The following is a 16,994-nucleotide window of genomic DNA, read 5'->3' as shown; positions in this document are numbered from 1 at the left end:
AGGGCTCCAAAAGTTCTTGCAGTGCAGCTAAAACTGGGGTTATCCAAGGTTTTTGAGGAACACATGTTTGAGCTGAGGGAACCCAGGTTGTTCTTGGTGGATGGAGCAGTGTTATGGCCACAACATATAACTTCTGTTTTGTTTTCATTGAGGTTTAAGAAGTTTGTGTCCATCCAGATTGTAACATCGTCCAAGCAGTCCTGTAGGACTTACATACTCAAGACTGACATACTCAACATGGAAGTGAGTGACTATTAGATTTATATATTACATTTTAGCTGTGTGTGTGTGTGTGTGTGTGTGTGTGTGTGTGTGTGTGTGTGTGTGTGTGTGTGTGTGTGTGTGTGTGTGTGTGTGTGTGTGTGTGTGTGTGTGTGTGTGTGTGTGTGTGTGCATTTTTAGCTGTGTGTGTGTGTGTGTGTGTGTGTGTGTGTGTGTGTGTGTGTGTGCATTTTAGCTGTGTGTGTGTGTGTGAGTGTGTGTGTGTGTGTGTGTGTGTGTGTGTGTGTGTGTGTGTGTGTGTGTGTGTGTGTGTGTGTGCATTTTAGCTGTGTGTGTGTGTGTGTGTGTGTGTGTGTGTGTGTGTGTGTGTGTGTGTGTGTGTGTGTGCATTTTAGCTGTGTGTGTGTGTGTGTGTGTGTGTGTGTGTGTGTGTGTGTGTGTGTGTGTGTGTGTGTGTGTGTGTGTGTGTGTGTGTGTGTGTGTGTACAGTGGCCCATGTGATGTGAAGGTTTTGGTTCCTGTTTGAAACCTCTCTCATAAGAGCAGTTCTTCTTTCCCACTGCAGTTAAAGGAGGAGTTCACCCAAAAAAAAGTCTTATTTTATATCAATTGCACGCCCCATGAAGCCTTGAATTCATGGATTTATTTTAGTTTTTGTCGCATTCCTAAGCCAACAATTTGATGACTATGTGTATTTCCGGTAGGAGAAACAAAGAATCTACTTTGTGTCTCCTACCGGATACATTAGTCGGTAGGAGACGGGAATCAAATTATCAGCTTAGGGAATGCAACAAAAAACTAAAACAAATCCATGAATTCAAGGCTTCATGGGGTGTGCAATTGATAGAAAATAAGTAATTTTTTGGGTGAACTCCTCCTTTAATGTGTCTTTGTTCTAGCCAAACTGTGCACACACACTCCCTGGATGCCAGAGCAGAACCTCTGCCCCACATTTTTCACATAGGCCTGTTATAGCGCCACCAGGAGGCCGCTTTGTGCAAAACATATTTTTTGACAGTACTCCTACAGATTTTGCCCAAAAATCATGCAAATTTGTACACAGTCTTTCAGATTTTTCATATTCCATCCTGATTGGCTAAAAATGGCTTCCAGAGTTTGTAGTAGTGCTCCGTTTTCAACAAAATGCCTCAAATCATGAACACAGCATGCAATTTCCATGACATTTTGCACGCACATTCCCATTAGGCCAAGGAGGAAATGCCACTTGAACATTTTCAAATCAGCCTCATGGTGGCGCTCTAACAGGCCCATTCGTGTTTTTACCTATAACTGCACCGATCTGTGAAAAACTTTGTAATCACACTCCCTAGAGGTCAAGGAAAAACCTTTGCCCTGCATTTTTCACTTCTGCCTTTTATAGTGCCACCAGGAGGCCGACTTATGTAAAACATATTTCTTCATATTACTCCTTCCGATTTTATCCAAATTTCATGCAAATCGGTACACATGATCTCTATAGTCATGTGATCAAGCCGGATCTGTTTCATTTTTCATATTCCATCCTGATTGGCTAAGATTCACATCGAAAAGTTTGCAGTAGTGGCTTGTTTTGAACAAAATGCCGCAAATCATGAACGCAGCGTCCGATTGCGGTCAAACTTTGCACGCACATTCACACTATGTTGAGGAACAAATGCCACCCTTTTAACATTGGCCTGTTATAGTGCCACCAGCAGTTCTAATTTAGCAAAACAATTTTTTTGAACAAAATGCCTCAACTCATGAATGCAGTGTCCTATTGCCATGCAAGGCCTAAAAAGAAATGGCACCCTTTTCACATTGCCCTATTATAGCGCCACCAGGAGGCCACAATAACGTACCTGACCTGGCGGAAACCTGTTTTTCTAGTTTCTAGTAATTATTATTAGATATCTTTTTTATGTGTGATTCACGAGCCAAGTACCCAAATGGCTACTTTGCATAACAGGTTTACAAGTGAGTGTGAAAATGTATCCTCACTCCTCACATCTATAGGCTACACCATATATATAAATATATATACATCTATAGGCTACACCATATATATAAATATATATACATCTATAGGCTACACCATATATAAATATATATACATCTATAGGCTACACCATATATATACATCTATAGGCTACACCATATATATAAATATATATACATCTATAGGCTACACGGTAAGCAACACAGCATGTTGGCTTCAGCAGCCGCTGCTGCCAGTAGGCTATCTACCGTTCCGCCGGTAAAATAAATCACCAATACACCCCCCTGTGCAGAACCCATGCCCAGGTGCCAGTCACACACCTCTCAGCAGGCGTGTGCTGGCAGGTCGCTCAAGAGCGAATAACAACAGACAGTGGTGGAAAAAGTACTCAATTGCTTTACTTAAGTAAAAGTATAAATACTGCAATGTGAAGTCCGGAATTCAAAATTGAGTAAAAGTACAAAAGTATTGGTATCAGGCATGTACGTAAAGTACCAAAAGTAAAAGTGCTCATTAGGCAGAATGTCCCATTTCAAGTTTTCAAATGTATAACAATATTTTGAAAATAGCAGATCTACAAGCTCACATGAATCGCATCGCGACACATTGTGAGCTTGTAGATCTGCTATTTTCAAATGGCCGAAATGTATATAGGGCTGAAGTGGTTAAAGTATGTTTTGTAATAATAATAATAAATCTACAAAGTAATTAGTAAATAAAGTTTTCAAATAATTGTAATGGAGTAAAAGTACAATATTTGGATCCGAGATGTGGAGAAGAAGTTAAAGTATTGGAAATTGGAAATACTCAAGGAAGTACTCAAGTACACCACTCCAGAGAACTCTACAGTTACTGTGGATTGACTTGTTGAGGCCTCGGTACCTAAATATGTTCCAACAGTGGCATCTGCTGTCACATGACTGACATGAATAGATCTTTATGTTGTGTGGAAATCCTTTGTTGGTGAAAACGAAAGTATTTCTCATATTCCTCAACCAGACGACGGAGTAAGATGTTGGAATATTTTTCCTTCTAAGTCGATGTTTGTTCTGTTAAATCATGATGTGGATTTATTTCAACTCTTTCCCTGTTAACATGGACTAGCTGTTACCATACATCTGTGACAGGTAACGTTAAATAATGCATCATACAATTAAAACCTTATTTACACTTGTTTACAGTCAGTCACGAACAGACAGTGGTGGAGCGTGAACAGTGGTGGAAAAAGTACTCAAATGTTTTACTTAAGTAAAAGTGTATATGTAGAAGTATTCTGTTACAAGTAAAAGTCCGGAATTCAAAATGTTACCTGAGTAAAAGTACAAAAGTATTGGTATCAAACTGTACTTAAAGTACCAAAAGTAAAAGTACTAAAACGTTTGAAAATAGCAGATTTACAAGCTCACAACCGCAACTTTTAGATCTGCTATTTTCAAATAGCTTAGTTATAAAATAGGGCTAAAGTGGATAATGTATGTTTTATAATATAATCATTTATATCTGAAAAGTAACTAGTAACTAAAGTTTTCAAATACTTGTAGTGGAGTAAAAGTACAATATTTGCCTCTGAGATGTAGAGGAGTAGAAGTAAAAGTATAGACAATTGGAAATACTCCAGTAAAGAAAAAATACCTAAAAAATGTACTTAAGTACAGTACTTGAGTAAATGTACTTAGTTACTTTACACCACTGTGTGTGAATGTGTACTAGTATGTAGCCTACATTGTATATAAAACTGACATTTCATCATGTAGCGTTTTCTGTAAAACACAGCAGTGGTGTTTCCATCTCAAATGTATGAATATAAAGTATTATAACCAAACATTTGAGTAGCCTGGCAGTTTGCCAAGATAGAAACCACCCATCCACCCAACCATGACACAGCTGGGGAACAGGGAGGGCATGGACTTAAATATGATTCAACAGCGACATCTACTGTCACACAATGGAATTGTCTCCACCAGGCCAAAGGCATGGCCTACTATGTTTTGCCCCCTGTCTGTCTGTCCGTCTGTGAACAGCTAATCTCCGGCACCATTGGCCCGATCGACGTGAAACTGTGCACACACACTCCCCGGATGCCAGAGCAGAACCTCTGACCCAGATTTTTCAGATCGGCCTGTTTTAGCGCCACCAGTATGCTGAGTTTTGCAAAACTTTTTTTTTAATATTACTCCTGCAGATTTTGTCCAACCATATCGCAAATCGGTACACAGTATCTCTATAGTCATGTGATCGACAGAGCTGTCCGATTTTTACATTCCATCCTGATTGGCTAATATTGGCTTCCAAAGTTTGCAGGAGTGGTCTACTTTGAACAAAATGCCACAAATCATGAACGCAGCGTGCGATTGCCGTGAAACTTTGCATGCACATTCCCACTAGGCCAAGAAAGAAATGCCACCCTATTTTTTTTTCAAATCCGCCTCATGGTGGCGCTAAAACAGGCTGATTCACATGTTTACCTATAACTGCACTGCGATCGGCAGTAGAGGCCAAGGAAAAACCTCAATTTTTCACATCAGCCTTTTATAGCGCCACCAGCAGGTCCATTTTTCAAAACATTATTTTTTATATTACTCCTGATTGGCTAAGATTGGCATCAACAATTTCCAGGAGTGGCACGCTTTGAACAAAATGCCTTAAATCATGAATGAGCCTCCAATTGCCGTGAAAGTTCACACATGCCTGTTTTAGCGCCACCAGGAGGCCGATTTTTGCAACCTGACCTGGTGGAGACCTGTGCTCTTTTTCTAGTTTAAATCCTCTGTGAAAAGTAAAGCATTTTCCAACATTATTTTCACAATAATACGACGAGTATAATGTTGATTTATCTTTTCTATCCAAATCAGTTTTACTGTGACATCATGATGTGGATTTATTTCAAAATGTTCCTGTTAATATGGACCATCTGTTGCAACACATTTGTGACAGGCAACATTACAACCTGCAACTTCTTAAAGTTATGGGACTGCAAACGTTTGCAACAAATGAGCGTCACGCCTGTCACAGACATGCGCAGAGCAAGTTCTTTCAGGGAACTCAGTGCAGTGTTGGTGGCCTACCATTGGATCACGTCAGCTCCACATATTCATCCACTCATCCACTCATTTCATTCTCAGACCGCTCTATTTAAGCTGGAAGGTTGCACTTCTCATTCTGCTTGCTTTTTGCTGCACACACACCGTTGCTGCTGCTGTTCATTGTTGTTGCTAAAATTGCTGCTCACTCTCCACCACCCCATGCTACCACCTGTTGTTTTAGATCTGCTGTTTATGTACGGGGGATTCTGAGTCCCTGGTTGGGAAATGAGCTTTATCAGAGTACCTAAAAGCAGATCCACATTCATCGCCAAAACATTATAAATATAGTGCTCATTTTATATTCAATAAATATATCTTATCCTTCATGATTTGTCTTTTTCTATTTATGAGTTGTCCTGAAAGAAATAAGGCTAATAAGGTTAGGGTTAGGCATTGTTTTACTGAGGTTAGTGTTAGGATTAAGGTTAGGATTAAGGTTGGGTCGGTTTTGGTGCCCAGAAACACCTGGGGCCCATTGGGTTTTGGTGCCCAGTGTTACTGGGGCCCAGTAGGGTTTGATGACCAGTGTTACTGGGGCCCAGTAGGTGTTAGTGTAACTGTTGCCCAGTAGGGTTTGGGTGCCCAGTGTTACAGGGGCCTATAGGTGTTGGTGCCCAGTGTTAAATTACACAAAAGGAAAGTACTTAAAGCCTGTTTGGTTTCCCATGCTTGCTTTTTGGGGGAGACATTGGACCTAGAAAGGTATCGTGTGTTTGCATCATTTAAATGACAAAGTTAAGAAACATGATCGCTGCTTTATTCAGATTGGAAATGGCCTCAAGCTGTACATTTTTAAAGAAAGTTAAAGGCATACTAGGTAATGTTTTCAACAAAACTAAAGTTAAATTGTATATCTTTTGTGAGTGGCAAAAGTTTCACAACACCCACTCCATGAATTTCACCCCCGGAAGCCTTTTATTTATATTTTCTATTGAACGTGGACGGGGGGGACTTTCCCGGGAAAATGACGTTCCTGGCCAACGTCATGACGTCGTGGCCGACGTCCTGGCCGACGTCACTACCGCAACGGTTTCCTGTTTGGCCAGGAACTACCGCGCTAATAACAAAAAGGAACCTCACGCTGATTTTAAGAGAATGTAGGATTGGAAGATCGAAAAAGAACATAAAAAGAAAGCACAGCTCATGGTAACTAATGCTCCACTGGCTAAGAGAAACGATCCGTAGATAGTATAAAACAATTAAAAGATTTTTTGAAAAGCTTTTTGAAACGCTTCCGGCTTCCGGTGAAAACGAATGGAATTCTGGGTAATCGAGGACTACGGAAATTGTATGCAGTGACGGTAGTGACCAGCAGAGGTTGCTAAAAATCGTTATTTGTGATTCTGCATTGTACAACTTTAACATCGCTAGAAAAGTTAACTTGACGAGGGTTTGACCGAATTACAACACAGACACATGAGCTATGCAATGTAGAGAGACTGTATGAAGTCCATGTGTGTGTGTGTGTGTGTGTGTGTGTGTGTGTGTGCGTGTGTGTGTGTGCTTGCGTGTTTATTTAATTGTATCGGTGCTACTTTCTGTGTTTGATTCGTGTCTGTGCTTACGTGACGCTGTGCGTTTGTTTTCCCTAGCTTCATTCACAGTGGTGTCGTGTGCGTGTGTGTGTGAGAGAGAGACAGAGAGAAGGGGAGAGAGAGAGAGTGTGTGTGCGTGTGCGTGTGCGTGTGCGTGTGTGTGTGTGCTGTGTGTGTGTGTTTGAGAGAGAGAACGACTATAGGACCACACGGCCGCTGATACTCCAGAAGCGGCCCATTGAAAGAGGTGGAAGAGGGGGGGGGCTGCGTGATGGCCCAATCACATCACTTTCTCTACAGTGGAAGAGCGCCCCCCCTCCCCTACCTGTGTGTTTTCATGGCCATAGTGTAGAAGAGAGAGTAACGTCACGCTTTGATCTCGCCGCAAAGCGGGCTGCTATGGGCTATAGTAGTTCCAAACATTGGAACTATCTCATTGAGATAGACTGAGCCATTCCGCATTCCATTCTTACGGTGGGAGTCAACGCTATAGTGTCGTAACTCTCTTATACGGCTCTGTTCACGGCACGCTGGCTGTGCAGCGTTGCCATGTCTGCTTATTATAAGCGACGTTGGGCTTGCTTTTCTGTAAAGTTGCTCGTAAAATATTGGTAGTTGTGGCTTGTGGGTTGCGTTTTTTTGGAATAGTTTCGGGCTTGTTTCCTAATGTTGTTTAAACCAGTGGTTTTCAAACATTGTCATGGCAAGGACCCCCATATTAAATATATATTATATTGTCCATAGACCCCCATCTGGAAATAATTTGTGCCAGGGATTTGTGTTAAAATGTTTCAAATTTTCCAAAATTACTTTCAAGGTTTACTTTAATTTTTGAAAATGGCAGATCTACAAGCTCGTTGCGACGCGTTGTGAGCTTTTAGATCTGCTATTTTCAAATAGCCAATGTAGAAGGGCTCGCTTCTTTTCGGCTTGTTTTCATAGGCGAGGTTGCTTGTTTCTCTCTCAAAACCTGGCAACACTGTAGCTGCGTTTCATTCAAACTCAAATCTCAGTCAGACTGTCACGAATTCAGAGACATAAAGTCAAGACATAATGCCACAGAAAAAACCTAAGGGGGTTTGCTGGAAAGCAGAGGGAGAAAAAAGCTTACACATTTTGTTTGCTGCTGCTTCTGTCCCCAGAAATGTAACTCTCCGGCCAGCTGGTCCCAGTCACTATCAGTGATGTAAACTAAAGTAAGTAAGTACATTTACTCAAGTACTGTACTTAAGTACAATTTTTACTTTTACTTTACTGGTGTAGTAGTGTATTTCAAATTTTCAGTACTTTTACTTCTACTGAAGTTCTACTCCACTACATCTCAGAGGCAAATATTATACTTTTACTCCACTACAATTATTTGACAACTTTAGTTACAGTTACTTTGTAGATTGTGATTATTACAAAACATACATGAACCACTTCAGCCCTATATACATTTAGGCCATTTGAAAATAGCAGATCGACAAGCTCACAATGCGTCGCGATGCGACACATTGTGAGCTTGTAGATCTGCTATTTTCAAAAGATTTTTATTATATATTATTTGAAAACTTGTGAAACAGGACATTATGCATAATGAGTACTTTCTACTTTTGGTACTTTAAGTACATTTTGATACCAATACTTTTGTACTTTTACTCAAGTAAATTTTGAATTCCGGACTTTAACTTGTAACAGAGAATTTCTACATTGCAGTATTGATACTTTTACTTAAGTAAAAACATTTAGTAATTTTTTGCACCCCTGGTCACCATGTCTGCTGCAACAGCAGCAGAGTGAAGCGAAGCAGGCAGACGCACAGGCTGCTTGCTGAAGTTTCCGTGCCCTCCAGGAACCAGTGGTGGAAAAAGTACTCGCATGTTTTACTTAAGTAAAAGTATCAATACTGCAATATAGAATTACCCTGTTACAAGTAAAAGTCCGACATTCAAAATCTACGTGAGTAAAAGTACCAAAGAATTGCCATCAATATTTACTTAAAGTACTAAAAGTAAAAAAATATTTTGAAAATAGCAGATCTACAAGTTCACAATGTGTCGCATCGTGCTGCATTGTGAGCTTGTAGATCTGCTATTTTCAAATGGTCTAAATGTATATAGGGCTGAAGTGGATAATATATGTTTCGTAATGATAATCAAAATCTTCAAAGTAACTAGTAACTAAAGTTTTCAAATAATTCTAGTGGAGAAAAGTATAATATTTGCCTCTGAGATGTAATGGAGTAGAAGTAAAAGTACTGACAATTGGAAATACCTCAAAATTGTACTGCTACTTACCACTGCCAAGGTGCAGAATCACTTATTAATACGTTTCAGATCAATCAGTTGGATAATAAAGCCATATGTCTCTGCCTCCGGTGTAAACGTTATGGAATTATTACACAATATTGCATTTAAAGAGCCTGGGCAAGGCGAACATCAAAAATGTTTGGACACCTCATATCCGGTAAGGTTGAATAATCTGTTTTTGGTGTGAATATGTGCTGCGCGCGCGGCTGTGTAGGCCGTTGCAAAGGTGGTCCCCCGCACCTTGGAAGTCACAGATACGTCTCTGGAGAGAGGTGTAGGGGATCCATTGTGGTTATGACATGGATTCATATGAATCAGACATTGATTGATTGATTGATTGATAAGGTACCTGGATATTGGATTGGGGGGCACTGGCCCAAAAAAGATTGAGGAACACTAAAGTGTTTTCAACTTTTTCATAGATTTCATAGATAGCAGCATAGACTTGTTTACAGTCAATGTGTAGCGCTGTGTTGGATTCATGTTACTCATTGACTGCCAGAGTTAAAACCTCGTTCATAGCTGCCCTTGCCAGCGATTTTCGTGTTTTTTTGTTTCGTTATTTTGTTATTTAATTCACATATAGAAAGTCAGGCTGGACATTTGAATCGTTTTGATCGTTCCACCACTAGAGAGCAGCACACACCAGGTTGATCAGCTCGTGGACACACTCGCCCCCCCCACACCCACTCACACAGTCAAACACATGAACCGGATGTGAAATGGTGTCAGATTCTCTGATCGGCGAAAATTACGATGTGATACACGACGGGGATGACTGTTCGTCACCCAGACCATAGATTATAGGAGGGGAGGTCTCCGATCGTTTTTTATAGCGTGTGAAAAACCGTTTGTTTCCCTATTATGGTCGAAAATGACTGGGGGGAAAAAATTAAAACCGGAAACGGAACCCAAGTCATGAAACCGGATGCAGTGGTGGGTGAAGTAAGTGGAACCTGAAACTTAGACTGTTTCATTACAGAATAGCGTGATCAGAGCATAATGATCAATAAAGACCATAGATTGCATTAATGCGATCTTGGCGGCCAGGCGCGCTATTTATTAGATCGCATTAATGCGATAATGGCGGCCTATGAGTTGTGTATTTTCAGACAATTAACCACTTAAAACCCTCACAACTTGTACTTGCTCTGCTCCTTTTTTCTCCTACACCAACCTCTTTGCCGAACATTGCCTTGTAGATCTGCTATTTTCGGCTAATGTTCTCCCCAGAATAGGTGTGATAGAGTTCAAGTGGCTAATGTAAAAAAAAAGGTTCCGATCACACAAAGATTTAGTGGCCCCTGTGTAGTAATTCTGAGGACCCCATAGGGGTCCCAGACCCCCTGTTGAAGACCCCTGGTTTAGAGTCTATTGTGTTATAGCCAGGGCAGGAATTTCACGGCGGCCACGACGGCCATGGCTCTCGTTGACTCTCTGTTTGGCCGTGAGCCCCTTGAATAAATACATGCCCCACGGCCACAGTGGCCTTGATGCCCTTTGTGCACTGCCCCAGCTGATTTCACTGTTTTCTCCTAACCCTTTAAGACCGGGATCGCATCTGTGTCACTTTCATATTTATTTGACTATTCAAAAACAGCAGATCTACAAGCTCATAGCGCGGCACCAAGTGCAGCGATATGAGCTTGTAGATCTGCTAACATACGTTTTATAAAAAGACGTATGTTGCTATAATCAGTGGTTCTCAAACTTTTTCATGTCAAGGACCCCCAAAATGATATGTATTTGGCCGCAGACCCCCATCTGAAAATATTTGGTTCCAGGGACCCCCAGAAGCAAAGTTTGGAGTTTAAAATGTATATATATATATATATATATATATATATATATATATATATATATATATATATTTTTTTTTTTTTTTTTTTTTTTCAAAGATTTGCACACATTTTCAAGATTTCTTTCAAAGAAATTGCAGATCTACAAGGGTAGAAAGCAGAACTCACACACCTGTAAAGCGTTTTGGATAAAAGCGCTGTATAAATGCGGCATTTACCATTTATGACTCTCAGCCTCACATTGTCCCTCAGAGAGAGCGTAGCGGCATGTAGTTACCACAGCATCACAGGGGTGCACCCCCGCATTTCTAAACCCCCCCACTCCTACACCCCCCCATTCCGAACCCCCCCCACTCGGAGTAAGCGCATCGGTTAGTGTGATTGAGTGGCTCCCACGGCCTGGGTCTGTCTGTCTGTCTGTCTGTCTGTCTGTCTGTCTGTCTGTCTGTCTGTCTGTCTGTCTGTCGGACGGGAAGATACGTAATTCTCATCTCTGCTGATGTATTAATTGGATTCAGCATATGTGGGCACTAGGGACATCTTGGCACCAGGGAGAGTGGGCACTGTGCATTGCCTGTGAGATTGTATTCTTTATTAACATTGATTTCCCTACCGCCCACTCTTATCCACCCTCAGTGCCCACTCTTCCAAGTGTCCACATGTCCCTAATGCCCACTCGTCCAAGGTGCCCAGTTAGCCCTAGTGCCCAGAATGTTTTGGTGTCCACCTATTCTGGCTGTTACCGTTATGTAATGATCATGACACTGGATGAGATCGCAGCATATGAACACAGGACGTAATTATCTCATAAACCATATAAATATAATTTATGAATCAATTACAATATAATAATACATACATATAGATATATATATATATATTATTATTATTGAAACTTACGTCACTGTAATGTAACGTGAGTTCTTGGACAGGTTTATATAAATGTCATTTTAATCAGAGAGAGATAATCTTTAACTGGTTGGACAAAAGACACCAAACATCATTACTTTCCTTGTTACAATAAAATTGGGTTTATTCAGACTTCACCGTTACAAGTATTTATAAAGCAACGCTTGGGAAACAGAAACTTATGTTGTGTATGGAGTTAATGTGGGGAGATAAGAAAACAGGAGAGAGAAAAAGTCACAGAGAGTAAAAGAAGGAATCGCATTGGGGATGCATTATTGTAAAACCTTCTGAGCTATGCTCAACTATAACAGATATTCTCTTGTAAACACAGTAACGTCGCCTTAAGATTAATGCACAAATCAAAATGGTTCAACACACCTTTAGACCCTGGATAGGGGCCTGAGTCCGGAGACTCTGGATTTCGGGAGAAAGGTACACAGGCGCGCTTTAAAGCCCAACTTGGCACTGGTTCTAGCGAGTGGTCTCAGAGTTCGGGAATCTCAGTGCAAAGGCAATACTGAGTTGGCGTCGACGGTGGCGGAGGCCGGGTCGCCGAGTTGACCGCGGTGATGTCCTCTTGGAGAAGGGCGCACTTCACGGCTCGGGTGCGTGTGCTATGGAGATGAGTGGAGCGGAGACCTTCTGATCAGTCTCTGCTCCTGCCGCGGCTGCGGGTTGCAGTGGCCTGGACCTCGACCTCCTCCTTGGTGGTTCCGTGTTGAAGAGCCCTAGGAAGGCTGGTTGGTTGGTGATGGGAGAGCCAGGGGGTGGTTCATCCCTTGGCGGCTTTGAGCGAAGAGTGTGGTCTGTGTGGGATCTATATACCCTAAAACCCTTTCATGTGGTCAAATGTCCTTACTATGCTAATTCCTTATCTACTGTGGGATTGCTGACTCTGAGTCACCGGGGGGGGGAAGCAGACCCTTCAGTGGATTTTATGACCGAGATCAGCCATGGGCCCCTTGGTTCATGCCCAGGTCACTTCTACACACCAAGCATCTGGAAATACAGCATAGTACTACATTTTCACATTATTGTCCATTATTGTCCACATGTTCATATGTCGTCTTCATGAGGTCACGTGCAAAATGTCTTTTTGTGGCAAACCGGGGTTTTCAATGCGCTCCAAAGAGAGAGGGGGGAAATGTCCCTGTGGGTGTGTGTGTGTGTGTGTGTGTGTGGGGGGGGGAGTTCACAAAGGGGGCAGTGTGCCTTGTGGAGGTGACGGCCATCTGCCTGAATGATCTCCAAGGCCTGCTTTCTAGCAAGATCTGCCGTTCCTTCCTGGTTGTCATCTTTGATGTCAGGATGGGGGAGAGATAATGGGAAATTCCAAACAGCTCTTTGGTGAGCAGTCTGGATTTTACGGCTTGTCCGCAACGTCTCTCGCTGTTATCACCGTGTCGATTACAGTTACTACATAAATACACACTGCAGTTATTTCCACACAGCCTACAATTTAAATCTATCTATCTATCTATCTATCTATCTATCTATCTATCTATCTATCTATCTATCTATCTATCTATCTATCTATCTATCTATCTATCTATCTATCTATCTATCTATCTGCTGTTCATTCTTGCGCGATCTTCAAACGGAGGTATCCAGAGGTTCATTCATTTCATTGGTCAAATGCAACAGCTTCACAAATCTCTCTCTCTCTCTCTCTCTCTCTCTCTCTCTCTCTCTCTCTCTCTCTCTCTCTCTCTCTCTCTGCGTCAAAAATATCAAATAAATAATTGTATTGTGTGAGCTTGTAGATCTGCTATTCAAAGGATTTTTATACATTTGAAAACTTGTGAAATGGGACCTTCTGCATAACGAGTACTTTTATTTTTGGTATTTTAAGTACATTTTGATACCAATACTTGGGCTTTGTAGGATACTCAAATTTGAATTCTGGACTTTTACATGTTACAGAGTAGGCCTATTTCTACATTGCAGTATTGGTAAAACATTTGAGTAATTGTTCCACCACTGATGCGTATACTATTCATGTGAGATGTGACAAGTGGGTTAATTAAGGAGAAAACATCTGAGAAACCTGAGCATGTGAGCGTCTCTGAGTAGGCCTACGTGATTACTGACCCGTCAATCAACGTGCGCGCAACAGTGAGCTGTGACAGAACATCAACATTAATGTAATAATAATAATAGCGTAATAGTAGTAGTAGTAGTAATAATAATAATAATAATAATAATAATAATAATAATAATAACAATAGCGTAATAGTAGTTGTAGTAATAATAATAATATGGGTAATAATAATAATAATAAGGGTAATAATAATAATAATAATATTAATAATCTTTTTTTAATTATTCTGAATACAACATTAATGGACTGAACCAGACAGACAGACCCAGGCCGTGGAAGCGCACTCAATCACACTAACCGATGCGCTTACTTTAATTGTAATATAATAATAATAATTATAATAATCCTACACATCGCAGATATATATGAATCACTAACCAATTCAGACATATTTTATACATACGCTATTTGAAAATAACAGATCTACAAGCTCACAATAACAGTTGTTGTGAGCTTGTAGATCTGCTATTTGTTGAACAACATGTTGCTGAGCGGTACATTGCTGGAGATAGATAGTTTGATAGATAGATAGATATTTAGATAGATTTAGAACAGCCGCGCCAGAAGACTGCATATATGGTCGATGGATCGGAAATTGACGTTGGTGCCATGAAGGATCGACTACGTCGGCGGGTCGGTATGGGGGAGAAAATTAATTCATGACTGATAGCTAGAGTGGCGGCCTTTCCTATGTTTAACCTGTTTCAATTGAAACGGGCCACCAACCTCAGGGGGCCCCCACAAAAAAAATATAATAAAAAATAAAAAAATATTATTATTATTATTTTTTTTTAATATTTTTTGACTCGCATCCCAGTCCGGGGCCTGCCTCTGGCTGGCCGACGTCCAAGAATTTCATACAAGAAGAGATCTGATTGAATCAGGGCTCAGCTCAAGTGAATCATGTGAGTGAGTTGTTTTAGCTGTCTGTCCATGGTGCACATAGCCTAAATTAATTTAGTTAGAAAATGCATTGTGGAAGCAAACCAACTTCAGTCCACAAATTATTTTTTAATACAAAAATAAAAATAAAAAAAAGTTAAAAAAAAAACTTTCTTTTTTTTTTTACTTTTTTTTTTTTGCGTCGGGGTGCCCCATATGCTCCCCCCCCCCCCCCCCACCACAAAAAAAAAAAAAAAAAAAAAAAAAAAGTTAGAATGATAGGATTTATATCTATTTTTCGGAATGGCAGGATTTACTCCAAGTTTTCAAACCCCCCCCACTCCTACACCCCCCCACTCCGAAAAAAATATATCGGAGTGGGGGGGTGTAGGAGTGGGGGGGTGTAGGAGTGGGGGGGGGGGTTTCGGAATGGGGGGGTGTAGGAGTGGGGGGTTTTTGGAATGCGGGGGTGCACCCGCATCACAGACAGTGAAGACAAAGAAAATCAACAATAAACGTCTATAGTCTGTAACCGATCATGTCACGTCACTGCATCGGTGCAGAATCGTGCACGGCCACAACGCAATGCAGCTTAGAATCGATTATTGTCCACACCTCTAGTAGACAGGATCAGTTGTTGTTGTTGTGTGTAGGAATCCACTTTGACCATCTGTCTCTCTGTCTCCCCACCCAGCTCACCACTTCATCTAACCAGCCAATAGAAACCCTTTTTGTATGAAGTGTCAACGTGTATCTGACGCTGTGTGACCTCAGTTCTACATGAACATTTAACGTCTACAGACCAGGACCACTGACAGACAGAAGTCATGACAGGTAAGCATAATGTACAAGCAAATGTTTGTGCGCTTCATTAATAGTCCTACTAAATAATGTATTTTCTAAAAAATAAGATGAAATGTACACACTGGCTACAATAATGAAATATATTTATTTATGTAGAAAAATAGTTTCCTGTACTTGTGTCAACAATACCCAGCAGAAACACACAAGTGAAGTAAATACTAAGATAAGTTAGGACAAATAATATATAGTTTACACAAACTCAGCTCAGTGACCTTGTGGATAAAGTCAGCCTTGAGATCGGTAGGTCAGGGTTCGATCCTCCAGCCGGGTCATACCAAAGACTATACAAATGAAACCAAATGTCTCCCTGCTTGGCATTCAAGGTTTTGGATTTGGGGTAAGTCCCTGTGACATCCTAGCATCATGTCAAGGTGTACTTGTACATCATGGCTGGAGGATGGGAGGATGTACACGCTACAGCATGGTTCCCAAGGCTACTAAATTACTTACTTAAATTTCTCTCTCTCTCTCTCTCTCTCTCTCTCTCTCTCTCTCTCTCTCTCTCTCTCAGAGAGCAGCACAGCATCATCTCAGCCATCACAGTTGCATCCGGCTGCCATGGAGAGAGGACGCACAATTCCGAGCTCCGTACTACAACGAAGAAAACATCTGAACTTCTTGAGAAACATCCTTAACGTCAGCAATTACATTGTTCTGATTTACGCTGTGGTCTTACAGGGACTTATTTTCTCAGAATCTCGAGATGTGCAGCTTCCGAGTAACTCCAAGGAAAAAGCTTCATTACCGGGAAACGTAACATTGATGCTTACAAAAGCACTGGCCGGGCGAAATGTGGTCTCTTCAAAGAAGAACAAACAAACACAGCTAGATGGCAGAAGGCAGTTAAAGGCGATCATAGCCATGACCTTGCTTCTGTCCGGGAATATACATCCAAACCCTGGACCAAACCCTGGACCCATCGCTGCCACACAGTGCCCGGAAATCATGCCTACAGAGACCGCTAGCATCCCAGCTAACGGGGCAAACAGCAGCTTAGCTCTCGGAGCTAGCAATGCTAATGATACCACCCTGCCTTCTGGATCCAACAACACCGCTGGTAACACAAGCACTGGACATCCAGACCAAAGCCTCCCTGGTACAAATCAGCCAACAAACAACATCCCAGAGCCCGTAGTAGAAGACCCGGCCATCGCACCATCTCAGCCGGCCGCGACAGACACAGGTGGGAATTCTGTCCTTCTCTAAAACTAAACTTGATGACTTTGTTAATGATTCTGAAATTGAGATTGAAGGTTATCAGTCATCAGGAAGGATAGAGATAAGTGTGGGGAAAGGGGTGTGTATTTGTGTAAGACCTAACATTACCTTC

The 16,994-nt window shown here is 41.3% G+C and overlaps 2 protein-coding genes across 5 annotated transcripts in view; both read left to right on the top strand.

Annotated features, from left to right (window-relative positions):
• myo5b (myosin VB) overlaps positions 1–258 on the top strand; it is a gene marked incomplete at its 3' end in the record, with an annotated part of 94,509 nt that extends 94,251 nt beyond the window's left edge. Inside the window, exon 32 of the mRNA XM_080420416.1 lies at positions 178–258. Coding sequence (XP_080276542.1) covers positions 178–258 — 81 coding nt within the window. The remainder of the gene's footprint in view (positions 1–177) is intronic.
• Positions 259–3,200: 2,942 nt separating this feature from the next.
• LOC308078728 (NACHT, LRR and PYD domains-containing protein 1b allele 1-like) overlaps positions 3,201–16,994 on the top strand; it is a 496,405-nt gene continuing 482,611 nt past the window's right edge. For all 4 annotated transcript variants that reach the window (XR_013932568.1, XR_013932569.1, XM_080420037.1 and 1 more), the window contains exons 1-3: positions 3,201–3,327; positions 15,495–15,634; positions 16,176–16,847. Coding sequence is in view for 2 of the 4 variants with exons in the window: in XM_080420037.1 (XP_080276163.1) it covers positions 15,628–15,634; positions 16,176–16,847 (679 nt within the window). In the remaining 2 variants the exon portion in view is untranslated. The remainder of the gene's footprint in view (positions 3,328–15,494; positions 15,635–16,175; positions 16,848–16,994) is intronic.

The sequence above is a fragment of the Gymnoscopelus braueri genome, assembly GCF_963280865.1.
Source record: "Gymnoscopelus braueri genome assembly, chromosome: 22".
Lineage (NCBI taxonomy): Eukaryota > Metazoa > Chordata > Actinopteri > Myctophiformes > Myctophidae > Gymnoscopelus > Gymnoscopelus braueri.
This window is presented reverse-complemented; position numbering and strand designations above follow the sequence as displayed.